This window comes from Macadamia integrifolia, chromosome 4, assembly GCF_013358625.1.
Source record: "Macadamia integrifolia cultivar HAES 741 chromosome 4, SCU_Mint_v3, whole genome shotgun sequence".
NCBI lineage: Eukaryota > Viridiplantae > Streptophyta > Magnoliopsida > Proteales > Proteaceae > Macadamia > Macadamia integrifolia.
The window spans coordinates 1,810,855-1,824,298 of record NC_056560.1 but is presented as its reverse complement, the minus strand read 5'-3'; the positions used below and the strand labels follow the sequence as shown (position 1 = coordinate 1,824,298).

Below are 13,444 nucleotides of genomic sequence, written 5' to 3'. Positions count from 1 at the left end.
AGCAACAAGTGAGACGTTGGATCCGTTGCATAAAGGATTATCTGGCCGTACATATGAGCATTCAATATCTATCTTACTTTTTGTCATTGTAAAGGTAAAAAGGAATATGTTTGAAAATAAACATGTACAATCAGGTGATTGTATAAACAGCGGATCCAAATTCTATTACTCTCAGTATTATACTATCCATTCCAATTCTAATGTTTTTAAGCCGCCAACAAGGTTTAAGGTATTGGAATTGAAGGATGGAATCAGTATTATCAATTGCAGGTGTCAAACGGTCTATACAGTCTATTCGTTTAAATTTTGGTTCGGTTGAATTGGTTTCAATGTGAGTGGTGAATTTGAAACCAAATCAATAAAAGTTGAATTTGATTGCGGCTTGTTATTGGATAGGTTTTGGTTTTTGTTTTGACCCAATTTGGGTTTGGTTTAACATACATATTTATAAACAATTAAAAAAAATATTTTTTTCTTTTTCAAATGAGTCTCTAGTTGTCATTAATTTCTTATCAGGGTATATTGATTGGTTTTAATTTCGATATAGGTTTTGAACCAATTGAAGTTGGCCCAATAAGACATTGGTCGGCTTGATCCGGCCATTTTGGTTTGATCATTTTACCCGATTCGGCTCCAATTTGAACACCTCTAGCCTGAACCTTAGAACTCTTACCCGAAAACGGTGAAACAAAACGGGCTGAACCAGGAAGGATCGGTATCAGTCATTCCAAATCTTCTCAGAATTGGAGATTTGATTCCAATTTCCAATCCTAATGATCCAATTCCGATTTCTCAAACCATGGGCCCAGATCCGAAGGTCCAAAGCGTTTGAAGGAAGCAAAGTACCCGATTCCTTTGTGGTTCGAAAACGAACAAGGAGATAGTTACAGGCCCACCAGATGGAGTTATCAGTCATGTAACCAGTTTGTTGTCTATGGTTGAGCTGTGAACCAGCAGCCACCTGATTTGTTTGATCAATCACTATCTGCATTAGTTGATTTGGGCCTTCTTCTTTTTCCATAGTTGTCCCCTTAGTTTGCAAAAACCAGAACTGCTCCAATTCGGTTACATAGATCCATCTTGATCATCAGTTCATCACTGAATTGGAATAAAAAAAAGAATTCAAATGCTTACCCACTTTTGTAACCCATACTAAATTCGGTTTTGATCATTTATTTATTTATTTATTTTTATTTATTTAATTTTTTTTTATAGGGAAGAAGAAAGCTACCTGGTTGCATGGCTCTTGCATCGGTGTGGAGGCCAATGACGGGGCATATACGAGTATCAATATGAGCTGGGTCATCATTTTGCCTCCCTTTGTGTTTGAGCGCAGGAGCCACATGACCAAATAGAATTATTTTTCCATTTTTTAAAATTATTTTTAAGAGAAGGGATAGACATGTACCACTCACTCCAGGTGAGCTAACGAGGGAGACAAGTGAAGGCAGGGGATCATTTCACTAAGTTGGGGAGAGAGGCCGACACAAGCTAGGCACACAGCTAGATTGCCCAGCCTTTTCCCTTAAATTTAGTTCTTCTTTCACAACAATGATTTCATCTATCAAAACTTTCATGAACCTAAATTGCACTCTCTTTCAATAGAACCTAGTTAGGTTTTGAGAACCATGACTTTCAAATACCATTCTCCATATAGTATATAACATTTATAAACTGACGTAAAATTAATTATTATTGCATATGCACGTATAATAATTATATTTTAAGAAGAGGATTATGAAAGCAAGTAGGGTACTCTACACTTTCTCATATTGTTCCTTTTCTTTATATTTAATTAGTTCCACATATTTATAACACATTACCATCAAGGAACAAATTTTGATTGTTCATAGACTCAGCTTGAGAGAGGTTAAAAACCCTATAAGTTAATCTCCAGACTTTATGATTAATATGTGTCCAAGGCTCATGAGGTTCACATAATTTGAGAGTCACTGTTAAATGCCCACCCATATTTACCACTTGGCAAACATTTTTGAGGGGAGAAGGAAAAAAGGGAAGAGAAGGAGAAGGATTAACATTGCATGTATCTAAGAGACTAGATGGAAAGGGATGAAAGCTAAGATATTGGACGATTTTAAACTTTGGTATTTGGGAGACCAGAGTGGAAGAGGCAGAGTTGGCATAGTGGTGGATAAAGACTTGAAGAACAATGTGGTAGACGTTAAAAGAGTGGGAGACAAGATTATATCCTTAAAGATGGTGTTAGATAAAAAAGTGATCAACATTATCAGTGTTTATGCTCCACAAGCAGGATTGGATGAGAGCTGCAAGCTGCAATTTTGTGAACACATGGATGAATTGATGCATAGTTTTAGACTGGATGAAAAGATTATTATGGGAGGCAATCTGAATGGACACATTGGGAAGGATAGGAGAAGTCATGTAGAGGTGCACAGAGGTTATGGAGTTGGGGAGAGAAATGAAGAGGGAACCTCAATTTTGGACTTCGCAACCGCCTACGATCTATCTATTGTTAATATTTTTTTCGCTAAAAGGGAAGAACACTTAATTACGTACAAAAGTGGATAGCATCCCAGTCAAATAGACTTCTTTCTCACTAGAAGGCCTAACAGATAGATGTGTAAGGATTGTAAGGTCATACTTGGGGAGAGTTTAACCTCTCAACATAGATTGTTGATCTTAGACATGTACTTCCGTTTACCGAAGAAAAAAAAAAGGAATCAAGTGTGCCCTAAGGTTAGGTGGTGGAGATTGAAAGGAGAGTCAGTGGGGTTCTTTACAAATAAGGTGGTGAAGCATGGAAAGTGCGATTGTGAAGGGGATGCCAACATGATGTGGAATGAGATGACATGTTGCATTAAGAAAATTGCTAAGGAAGTTCTAGGGGTGGCTAGGGTTGCTAAGTTGGTCCCCAGAGAGACTTGGTGGTGGGATGTTGAGGTCTAGGCTGCCATCAAGACTAAGAAATATAATTTTAAAATTTGGCAAAGGACTGGGGAAGTTGAAGATAAAGAGAGATATAAGACCCACCAAGAATGAGACAAGAAGGATTGTGGGGAAAGCATGGGTGAGAAAATATGATGACTTTTACAACAATTTAAATACCAAGGAGGGGGAAAAGGCTATCTGTGAGATAGCTAAAATTTGAGAAAGGAAGAGTAGGGATCTCGACTAGGTTCGATGTATTAAGAATGAGGATGGTAGAGTGCTTGTGAAAGATGAAGACATAAAGAGGAGATGAGATGATTATTTTTGTAACTTGCTTAATGGAGACAACCCTAATTGAAGTGGTTCAAGGAGCCTGCTCCACAATAGGAATCACAGGTATATACGCAAGATAGGAGAGATCGAGATTAAGGAAGCCCTGAGGAAGATGAAAGTAGGGAAGACACCAGGACCGGATGAGGTCCCTATTGAAGTGTGGAAGAGTTTGGGACCACGTGGTGTTGTTTGGTTGACTGGGTTGTTCAAAAAGATTATGAACATGAATAAGATGCCTGATGAATGGAGGAGAAGCATTATATCCCAATTTATAAAAATAAAGGTGATATCCAAAATTGCAACAACTATAGAAGCATAAAACTTATGAGTCATACTATGAAACTGTGGGAGAAGGTAATAGAAGTTTGCTTAAGGAGAGAAACTAATATTTCAGGGAACCAATTTGGCTTCATGCCTAGGAGATCCACTACAGAAGCAATCTACCTTATTAGGAGGCTTATGGAAAAAGCCAGAACCTACAAGAGAGATCTTCATATGGTCTTCATTGACCTAGAAAAGGCCTACGACAGGGTTCCCAGAGATTTAATTTGACATGTTTTAGAGAAGAAAGAAGTGTCAAGTAAATATGTAGATATACTTAAAGATATGTATGGAGACGTGGTGACTAGTGTGAGATTTGTGGGAGGCTAAGGTGTTGAGTTCCAGATTAATATTGGGTTACATTAAGGATCCGCATTGGGCCCTTACCTATTTACGTTGGTCATGGATGAATTAACTAGGAATATTCAAGAAAAGGTCTCGTGGTGCATGCTTTTTGCAGATGATATTGTACTGGTCGGTGAAACAGTGCCAAAGATTAATGATAGGTTGAAACTATGGAGATATACTTTGGAATCGAGGGGTCTTAAGATAAGTAGAACAAAGAAGGAATACAAGAAGTGTAACTTCAATCGATTGAGGATTGATAGCGAGGAAGTGAAGATTGATGGGAGAGAGATCCTGCAATATGACTGTTTCAGATATCTGGGCTTTACATTAAACAAAGAAGGTGAGATTGATGATGATGTTTTCCACAGAACTAAAGTATGATGGATGAAATGGAGAGGGGTGTCTGGAGTGTTATGTGATTGATGTATTCCTCTAAAGCTCAAGGGAGAATTCTACAGGATAGCCATAAGACCTGCTTTGATGTATGGTGCAGAATGTTGGGCAGTCAAGAAGCGTAATATAGATAAGTTGAGTGTGACTGAGATGAGGATGTCGAGATGGATGTGCGGCAAAATCCGGAGAGATAGAATAAGGAATGATCAAGTTAGAACAGATTTAGGAGTTGCACCAATTCAAGATAAGCTCAGAGAATGTCGGTTACTATGGTTTGGGCATGTCCAAAGGAGGCCCTTGGATGCCCCAATACGAAGAAGTGACCAACTGCAGATGAATGAAACTAAAAGGGTTAGAGGCAGGCCAAAAAATGACCATTGATGAGATAGTTAGAAGAGATATGCAAAAGTTAAGTCTTCACCCTAATATGACATCTAACAGAGCTGCATGGAGGGCTAGGATCCGAGTTGCGGATTATTCGTGAGTGGCATGTCCCAAAGTGCCATTTTTTTTTTTTTTTGCTTTACGGATCTATATAGCCGACCCCATTTAGTTGGGATAAGGCTAAGCTTTGTTGTTGTTGTTGTTGTTGTTGAAGGAAAGAAGGGATGTAGGAGTCGACATCCTTTGTAACCGTTGCACTGATGCAGTGAACACATGATGGCTAAAAGCATCCAAACACACATCCTAAGGATTCTCAACCACTGGATACTCACTGCATCGATGTGGTGGCCCAAAGGATGTGGAGGCGGAAGGAGGTGCCTAACCTAATAATCTTTTTTTTTTGGTAGATCCTAACCTAGTAATCACTTTGGTCATTTTCATTCCCTCCACGAAGTATATATAACATAGTATTATAGGCTTATAGGCAGAGCTTAGGTGAGAAGTCTCTCTTTTCCGTCCCTCTGTTCCACATATTATTAATGCAATATAATACGCTATAGGATCTGTTGAATCAAGACCGACTTCACCTTCAACCGACTTTCACCTTCAAATAACAGAATACTAGTGAAGTGGACGCGAAGAAACGAAGCACATCATTTTTATTAGGTCCCTCCATTAAGAAAATAATCTCTCTCCACTTCTCTCTCTCTCTCTCTCTCTCTCTCCCCCTCGCCCCAACATATAAACCAAAAGCTTGTCCTTGTCGTTCTCTCCATCCCACAATCTCTCTCTCTCTCTAGATGCTGTAGGTGATCATTCATTCTCTCACACGAAGACAGTAAGAGTACTAGTGAGGCGGCATGGCCACGGATACCGAAGAAATGGTGGTGCAGGTGATGAAGAGGGCAGAGATTGATACAAGGGCTCCCTTTCGCTCTGTTAAGGAAGCTGTGATGTTATTTGGAGAGAGAGTTTTAGCTGGGGAGCTCTATTCCAAACACCTTAAAGAGGTTTCCCTTATCATCAATACTGTCTTCAATACCTTATTCATCATCTTCTCTCTTTCGATCATCTCCATTTAATCCTTATATTTATACTTGTTTTCAATTTGATTAAGCTATTACTATTGTAACTGTAATGACTCTTGTTATTGCCAGCTTTTAGTTTTTGTTGTGTTCTTCCCTCACCATTAAAGCCATTACAGAATAGGAAACTTACATGTTCTAATTATATGAATGGGATTAGAAACCTTGATTGAAGTTAGCTGGAATATATGATTGATAGATAATTTAGAACATTTGAACTTAATTGGAATACAGGATAGTGTTATGTGTGTCTCGAATTTTTATACTCACTTTGAAGATTGCCCCGCTTCAACATTTTCTGTGGCAACCCGAATGGAAAATTTTTGTGAGGTTTGTGATGGTTATAGAGGCTTGGGTCAATAGGACCAAATGTGACCCGATAGATATATCAACCCAACTTAGAAGAGTATTTATTTGTTTTATTGTCTTGTTGAGCAAGTAAAGAAAACATAATGAAAAGGAAATTTCGAGTTAGGGTTTCTAGGTAAGAATTATTGTCGCAACTTTTTTGTATTCATGAGAGATTTTCATTGTATCTTTTCCTCCATCATTTAGTGAATCACCTTCAACTTCACCTGTGAATGTAGCATATCATATTGGTGTGTGAACCATATTAAAACTATGTGTCCTCTTTGCTTTAAATTGTTCATTTTCTTTGTATTTCTTGGTGTTTGCTCTAAGGGATGAACCTTTCATATTCCTTGTACATTAATCAAAGTTTCTGTGTAGCTGAGCTGTGATTGTGTTGTGCAATACTTGCCTTTGGCTTTTCTTTATCTTGGGATGGCCTAGTATTATTTGTTAGTAGAACCTTTTCTTTCTTCCCAATAATTTATGCAATAAAGGTGAACCATATTATTGCATAAATAATAACATAGTTAAAGAGAACTCATTGTAATATTCTAAAAAAAGCTTTCCTGAAGCTCTGGGTTTAGCTAAGAATCAATCTCTTTTGCTTTTGAGTTAAAGAAATACCAGAGCCTAATCACTTTGCTTAAGATTTAAGACTAACTTTGAGTTACTTTATCAGATGGGAGAAGGTGAAATGGGTCACGGCCAATCCAAGCTAGGAACTGTCACTACAGAGCTTGAAGAGACAAAGCAAAGCCTCCAACAAGCAAGAGAAGAAGGTGTAATGATGGCGAATTGTCTTTCTTCTCTGAGTGAAGAGCTGGAGAAGACGAAAATAGAGCTGAAACAAATGAAGGCTAAGGAAGCCCAGAAACAACCAATTTACTCTGAGATGGAAGACCTCAAGTTTGTTGAGAATGCAAGAACGATTAAAGTGGAGACTCCAAGAGTTAAAGAAGAAGAAGGTGTCCCAGAGGTTCAGAATAGAAGATATGTTAAGTTTGCCAGCCCTCCTTCACTGGCTCAGGTTGTAAGCCCTGCAGAAGGCCGTGGTGAAGTACTTGAGAGACAACCTTCTTTGCGAACGAAGAAGAAGAAGAATCCCATAATCCCACTAATAGGATTTATTTTCTCTAAGAAAAGGGGAACTCATCAGGGTGGTACTACAACCCTAAGAGTCCCCCCTCGACCTAGTTAAGGGTATTTTTGAGAGAGACAAAGGGAAGGGTGGGGGGGGCGGGGTGGTGTTCCCTCTGCCACCCGTGTGCAATTTCAGGATTTGAAGGGTACTACAGTAAAACACTGGAATAGGGGGATATATATAAGACATTTTACAATAGTTTGCGACAATAATCTAAGTCTTAAAAGGAATGTCAGCATGCAATTTCAAATTTCGGCCGACGGTGTGCAAATCTTTAACAAAAAAAAGTAAATAAATGAAAACCCCTCAATGTAATAATCGCTATTTTTCTTTTTAACCCTTTTTCTGTCAATTAGAAAGGCATTTAGGTGCCCTAGGGTAAGTGGGTTGAGGATGTGCTCGAGACTTAGGACAAAGTAGGAGTAATACAATAAAACATCATACTTATATACAATTGAGATTATTATTTTTTATTGATTGAATCTTTAAAAATGTTTGTAGAACCGTCCAATAATATTGAACTATTAGGTGGAGGGAGTGAGGGACCAAAAGATATACGAAGGTGTACACAAAGTCCTACACTTGACCCATTTTATGTTACATTTTAATCTAATAGCTCAATGTCTGAATTTGTGGAATTGTTCCTCACCATTTTCACATAAAATTTTCATTTCATAAAATTTTTGGAAGAAAGAACGATATCCAATTGCGTGTGTCTATGTCTAGATATAGATAGTGCATAAAGACCATACTGCCCCTACACTGAAGATGTTCCCTCATGCCCTCCCATTGGCCCATGCATTGACATGTACATGCACTAGCAGAGTAGCATTGTCTTGCCCAAAACTTTTGCTTGAAAAGAAAAAGGGCATTAGAGTAAATATAAAAATGATAACACAAATTGTTGGGGTTCCATGCGAAAACAATCGATCCAACATCAAACGTAAATAATCTGATGTGAAGATTTATACATACTTGAGCACCGTCTCTTTAATGGCTAGTTGAAGTACACACCAAGTTCGCCAACCAATCTGCCGAAAAGAGAAAGAGATTTGAATTTTAAGAGAGTCACATAGAGTCATAACTTCCTCAAACCAATACCAGCAACTCCATAGCTCACATACCATGTTAGACATTGAATTCACAATCAAGGTAGAATCAGAGTTAATAAAAAAAATCTGAGAGACCCATATCCCTACATAACCTTAACCCATCCCTCAAGGCACGCAACTTAGCCACACAATTAGAACAAACACTATAGAAACTAGAGAAAGCTGCAAGCACCTTGCCTTCCTTATTTCTGATGAGACCTCCCCCTCCAGTAATACCAGGGTTTCATTTGTTAGCTCCATCCACATTCAACTTGATTGATGTCATAGGGGGAAGCCAAAACGTGGGAATTTGAGCTCTTTGCCTTGCAACAATGAAATTGATATTAAACACCAGCAAAATAATATTCTCCCTCATAGATGGACATTTTCTAAATTTAGATGGAAGATGAATCTCATGCACCCATTTTCTAAATAATACTCTACCATAAGCCTTACTAAGATTCAATTTGAGAGCCATATAACCTTTTTTCACTCTTATTATGCCACATTTGGTATCAAACCTTATGCACAACTTAGATACCATCAATGATAGCTCACGTAGAACAAAGACACTAAGATAAGGATTGACAAGATTATTTAACAAAGGCTTCAATCTATTAATAACCTCTCGACATTCTTGAGGTAAGGCTGTGTAGTAGGTCATCCATCCCACGACCTTTATAGGCCCTTATCTTATGCAAAACAATTTTAATTCTGGTTCTGATCCCATTCAATCTGATTCACTACAAATCAGAATCGACATAGACCAATTTAACCCTTGATTCTAAATTTAAAATCCTAACCCACAACCTCAATCCAATCCCTAATTAACTCAACCAATACTCATCTGGACCGGTTTGAGTTTGAGCCATGGATTTAGAGGATGGTGTTGATATTGATATCGGTATTTGCCAATACCAATCTGGATCGGATCGGATCGGTGGATATCAATCTGTGTTAATTCTTCTTTTAAAAAAAAAAATACTATTTTTTTTTACAATTTTACCCCTAAAACGATACAAATAACTAGATCCATATCGGTCAAGGATCAGGGATCAATCTCAACCAATACTGATCTAATACAGCCGATACGACACCAATACTTGAAACCATGGTTTGAGCACAATAGGGTTGCCAAAGGACTCTTATAAATGGATCCCCAAGACCCATTGATTATCCAATCCCATGGGTGTCACACCCCGTTCAGACAGAACCGGACCGGTGACCGGGTTAACTCCGGTTAACCCAACTTGCCAGGATCATCTGATACAGTATCCAACCACAGCATACACACAGCTAAGAAAATGTTCAACAGTTCAGCGGAAGACTTAATTTACCTGTAAATATCCCCGATATACTTGATACCCAAATTGTAATACATAGTTAAGTACAAGTGGGCCCGCAAGCATGATATTTACACAAAAAGAATACAATTTACATATCAAGTACACAAAAGGGGTCGTCAAAAGAATAAAAAAGTAACCCTGTATGGAGTCACTGCTGTGGTCCCACAGCACAACCCTCGCACGTGCAATCCGTGCCGTGCTCATAGTCCTTAGGGACCCACCAATCCTCCTCAGGGAATTTCACTGTGGGGCCCGACTCTTGATCTTCAGGCTGGTGACCTGCAAAATCATCTAAAAGAGGTGCATACGTGGGATGAGCTCACTAGCTCAGCAAGTGAAAAGGAGGACCACACAACAGTCCACACAAAAATCACAACCATATGCACTATATGCTATGCAATTCATTTTTAATCACATCCACCTAAACAACATTACTAAGTCTTTGGTTTAGTGCTACTACAACCACAGTACGCGTATACTCCGGGTACAAGCCGCGAACTTCATCCCGCGATACGCCCATAGGGCTGTCGGAGAAGGCCCACCGTGAGTACTTGGAAAAGTAAAGCATGCCGACCACCGGCTCTCAACATAAAAGTAAATGACAGAAAATAAAGGTGCTGACTCCAGCAATTTAAAAGCAATACGATTGGCCCTCTTGAATATACCACCGGGGTTGCCGACTGTCCTAATGACCAGCCGGGCGTATGTTTAACCGCCATAGTGACCCGACAACTGCGACCACTGCTTCCCCCCAAATGGTAACCCAACACCTCAACCCCTGTTAGGAAGGGTCGTAGCATGGGAAGATGATAATCCTACATCGCATGCTCCTATATGACATAGTACGATTGCATAGTGCCTCCGCGTCCCATTCCACGGGCCACCAATGCACTCATTTCCAAGCCGACTACGGCATCTAGTCTATTAATGCATTATGCACAATGATGTCATCATTCATCATATAATCACATCATCATTTGACATTGAGAAAATAAACACAACACACAAGTCATAATAATATGAGGATGGCTAAGTTACACAAAATTTGCATGATGACATGACTAATCTAGATACAATTAAATGAATGCCAAACAAGCCTTAAAATAAGGTCAAACGTCCTCTCTCCACTTACTTGTTGTGTACAAAGATTCACGCCTAGTACGGGTGAGATCCGATGCGAGAAGCGTAAGTTTTAGTGAACCTATCATAAGTGAATGGGATTAGTATTTCACCACCTTGGGGTCAAAACTAACAAGATTTGATGATAAAATCATGTTTAGAATCCTAAAAGAAGGTCGCACGTCCGTTTTGGGTCCATTCGGACGTAAACATCACGCCGGGAGCCTCTCAGGTGGGTCGGACAGCCCACCTGTCATGACCCACCAGTCATGACCGGCGGGTAGGTCAGCCCGTCGGTCTACCCACCGGTAAGGCCCACCGGTTGGCCCTGCTAAGATCGGTTGGCAGGTTGGCCCACTGGTAGGGCCAGCCGGTTGGCCCCGAGGGCCTGCCCTCTCAGGCGGGCCATTTGGCCCACCGGTCTTGGCGGGAAAATGCCATTTTTCCCCGAAACCTTCCCCAACCTTTAGAGAATCAAATGGGGCTTTTCCAACCCATTCTCCACACATTCAAGGTCTCATAAGATGGTTCTAACCTAGATCTAGGTTAGATTTAAGGAATGGAAACCATCTTACCTTCTTCGCTCAAGAACTCTTTCAAAAACCCCAAAATCACCTCAAATCACCAATGCTCCTCCAACCGTGGAAACACTTCTTCAAATCCTTCAAAATCAACACATAAACCATCTATTAAACCTTAGATTCATCATCTCAAGGGGAATCTACAAGACCTCAAGAAACACTACCCAAATCAAGGGTTTTACTTGGGTATGGTGAAAGTTTAGGGAATATAGCCTTCGTTCACCTCTAAACACAGATCTCGTGTTGGGGATCACTTTTCCGGCGTCGAAATGGGAAGATCAAGCCTTGGTGCCGCTTAAATCCATTCCTTCTTCCTCTTCCTTCCCTTTCTTCTTCTCCGTTCTCTTTTCTCCCTCCTTTTCTCTCTCCTCTTTACTCTTCTCACCAAACGCCCTAGTGTCATAAATGAGAAAATAAAAACATAATAATAGCTATTTATACTTTTTGAAAACCATTAGTAACACATGGGTGGGTCACTCAGGTGGGCGGATGCCCACCTGAGGGCCGAAAATTGGCCAACAAGTGGGATTTTGATGGAATTCGACTCTCGACACGAATCTCACTCTCGGCATAAGGTATATTATACGTATGCGCTTTAGGATACGACTACATACCTGCTTTATCCATACATGGCCTTATGATAGGTGCATGTACATGGCTTGGGTACACCCGTCTCTTCTGGCACTGACTCGGACTTGTCCGGCCAACCGGTGTTCAAAGTTTTCCCTTGCCATCATGGTCCATAAGGAACCCACCTTAACCCTCTCCGGTTCGAGTCCTGCATGGTTAAACCGGGTCAACCATGTAATAGACCGGATTTAAAAAGTAGGGTATCACAATGGGTGTGTGGCCAGTATCACTGAGAAATACATTTTTGTCACGTGGACCCATCTGATCACGTAGGCCTGATCTTATTCGATGTAACGGTGGAACGAAAGGTTCCCTGTTCGGGAGGTGGGATCCACCGTAAATTGTTACCCATCGTGTGGCAAGGTGGGCACCTTTCCTACAGTAGGTAGACCAATTTTCCGTCTACCAACCAACACAACTCTTTTGATGATCGGTTGAAGTGAATAGAGGCATACAGGGGATGGCATGAAGGTACACAGGGGATGGCATGAAGCATGAATCATATTTGGCTAAAGCACATGTAACCATGTGAGACCCTTCTTAATCGTTCTTCTCTATACTCATAAAAGACAAAACGCTAATCCCATGCATTACTGCTCAGCTCTATGGCTCAAGCCCATGAACCAGCAGCCCCCATAAGCCGCCGAACCAGAGGTGACTGTAACTACCTCCAGGCTTCTTCACCAGTGCAGCCACACCCTCTTCAGTCGCTACACTGGTGTAGTGAGTATTTTGACACACATTTCAAGGGGTCCACCAGATGCTCACTGCATTGGTACGATGACTGCAAAGAATGTAAAGGCCTTCTTCACCTCATTCTCTCCCAAGGTTTTAGATATTGGGAATCATATTGGTATCAATTTGAATCGATTGATTTTATTCTTACTTTTTATTATTAATTTTTTTTTTTAAATGATCTTTAACAATTTTACCCTTGATTAGAATTGATACGTGATTTGGGATCAGCCAAGTGTTGGCATCGACATCACGAATGCCAATATAATTTGACCAATCTAGCCCATCTAATTCCGAACTTAAAACCTATTCGCTCCTTCCTTCTTCCTTCATTTATATATAGACATGCAATAATATTAATGGGAGAAAGAACCCTATCAATTGGGTGTTGCCTACGCCTAGGTATAGGTGTAAAAAGATCATTAAGCTACCTCTCTTCTTGTGTGTTGAAGATATTCCCGCTTATCTTTCCATTAGTCTTGCATGTTGGTGTTGCCTATGCTAAATTGATAGGGGTTTTTTAACTAATATTAATATAACTCAGCATGTGATATATTACTATTATTTATTATTATTGTTATTAATTCTAAACTAGTAAGAGATACAATTAACATTCTACAAAAAAAGACAATTTAACACTATCCAAGGAGTCTCTAAGTGGGAGGACCATTGGACC

The 13,444-nt window shown here is 39.8% G+C and overlaps 2 protein-coding genes across 2 annotated transcripts; both read left to right on the top strand.

The window, feature by feature from the left end:
- Positions 1–2,070: 2,070 nt before the first annotated feature.
- On the top strand, positions 2,071–2,550 carry LOC122077369 (craniofacial development protein 2-like). Its single transcript, XM_042643301.1, has one exon. The coding sequence runs from the start codon at positions 2,071–2,073 to the stop codon at positions 2,548–2,550; it is 480 nt and encodes a 159-aa protein (XP_042499235.1).
- Positions 2,551–5,409: 2,859 nt separating this feature from the next.
- Positions 5,410–7,581, top strand: LOC122075132 (WEB family protein At1g75720-like). The gene is made up of 2 exons (XM_042640042.1): positions 5,410–5,699; positions 6,805–7,581. Exons 1-2 carry the CDS (start codon positions 5,550–5,552, stop codon positions 7,321–7,323), a joined length of 669 nt encoding a protein of 222 aa, XP_042495976.1. The 5' UTR covers positions 5,410–5,549; the 3' UTR covers positions 7,324–7,581.
- The last annotated feature ends 5,863 nt before the right edge of the window (positions 7,582–13,444 follow it).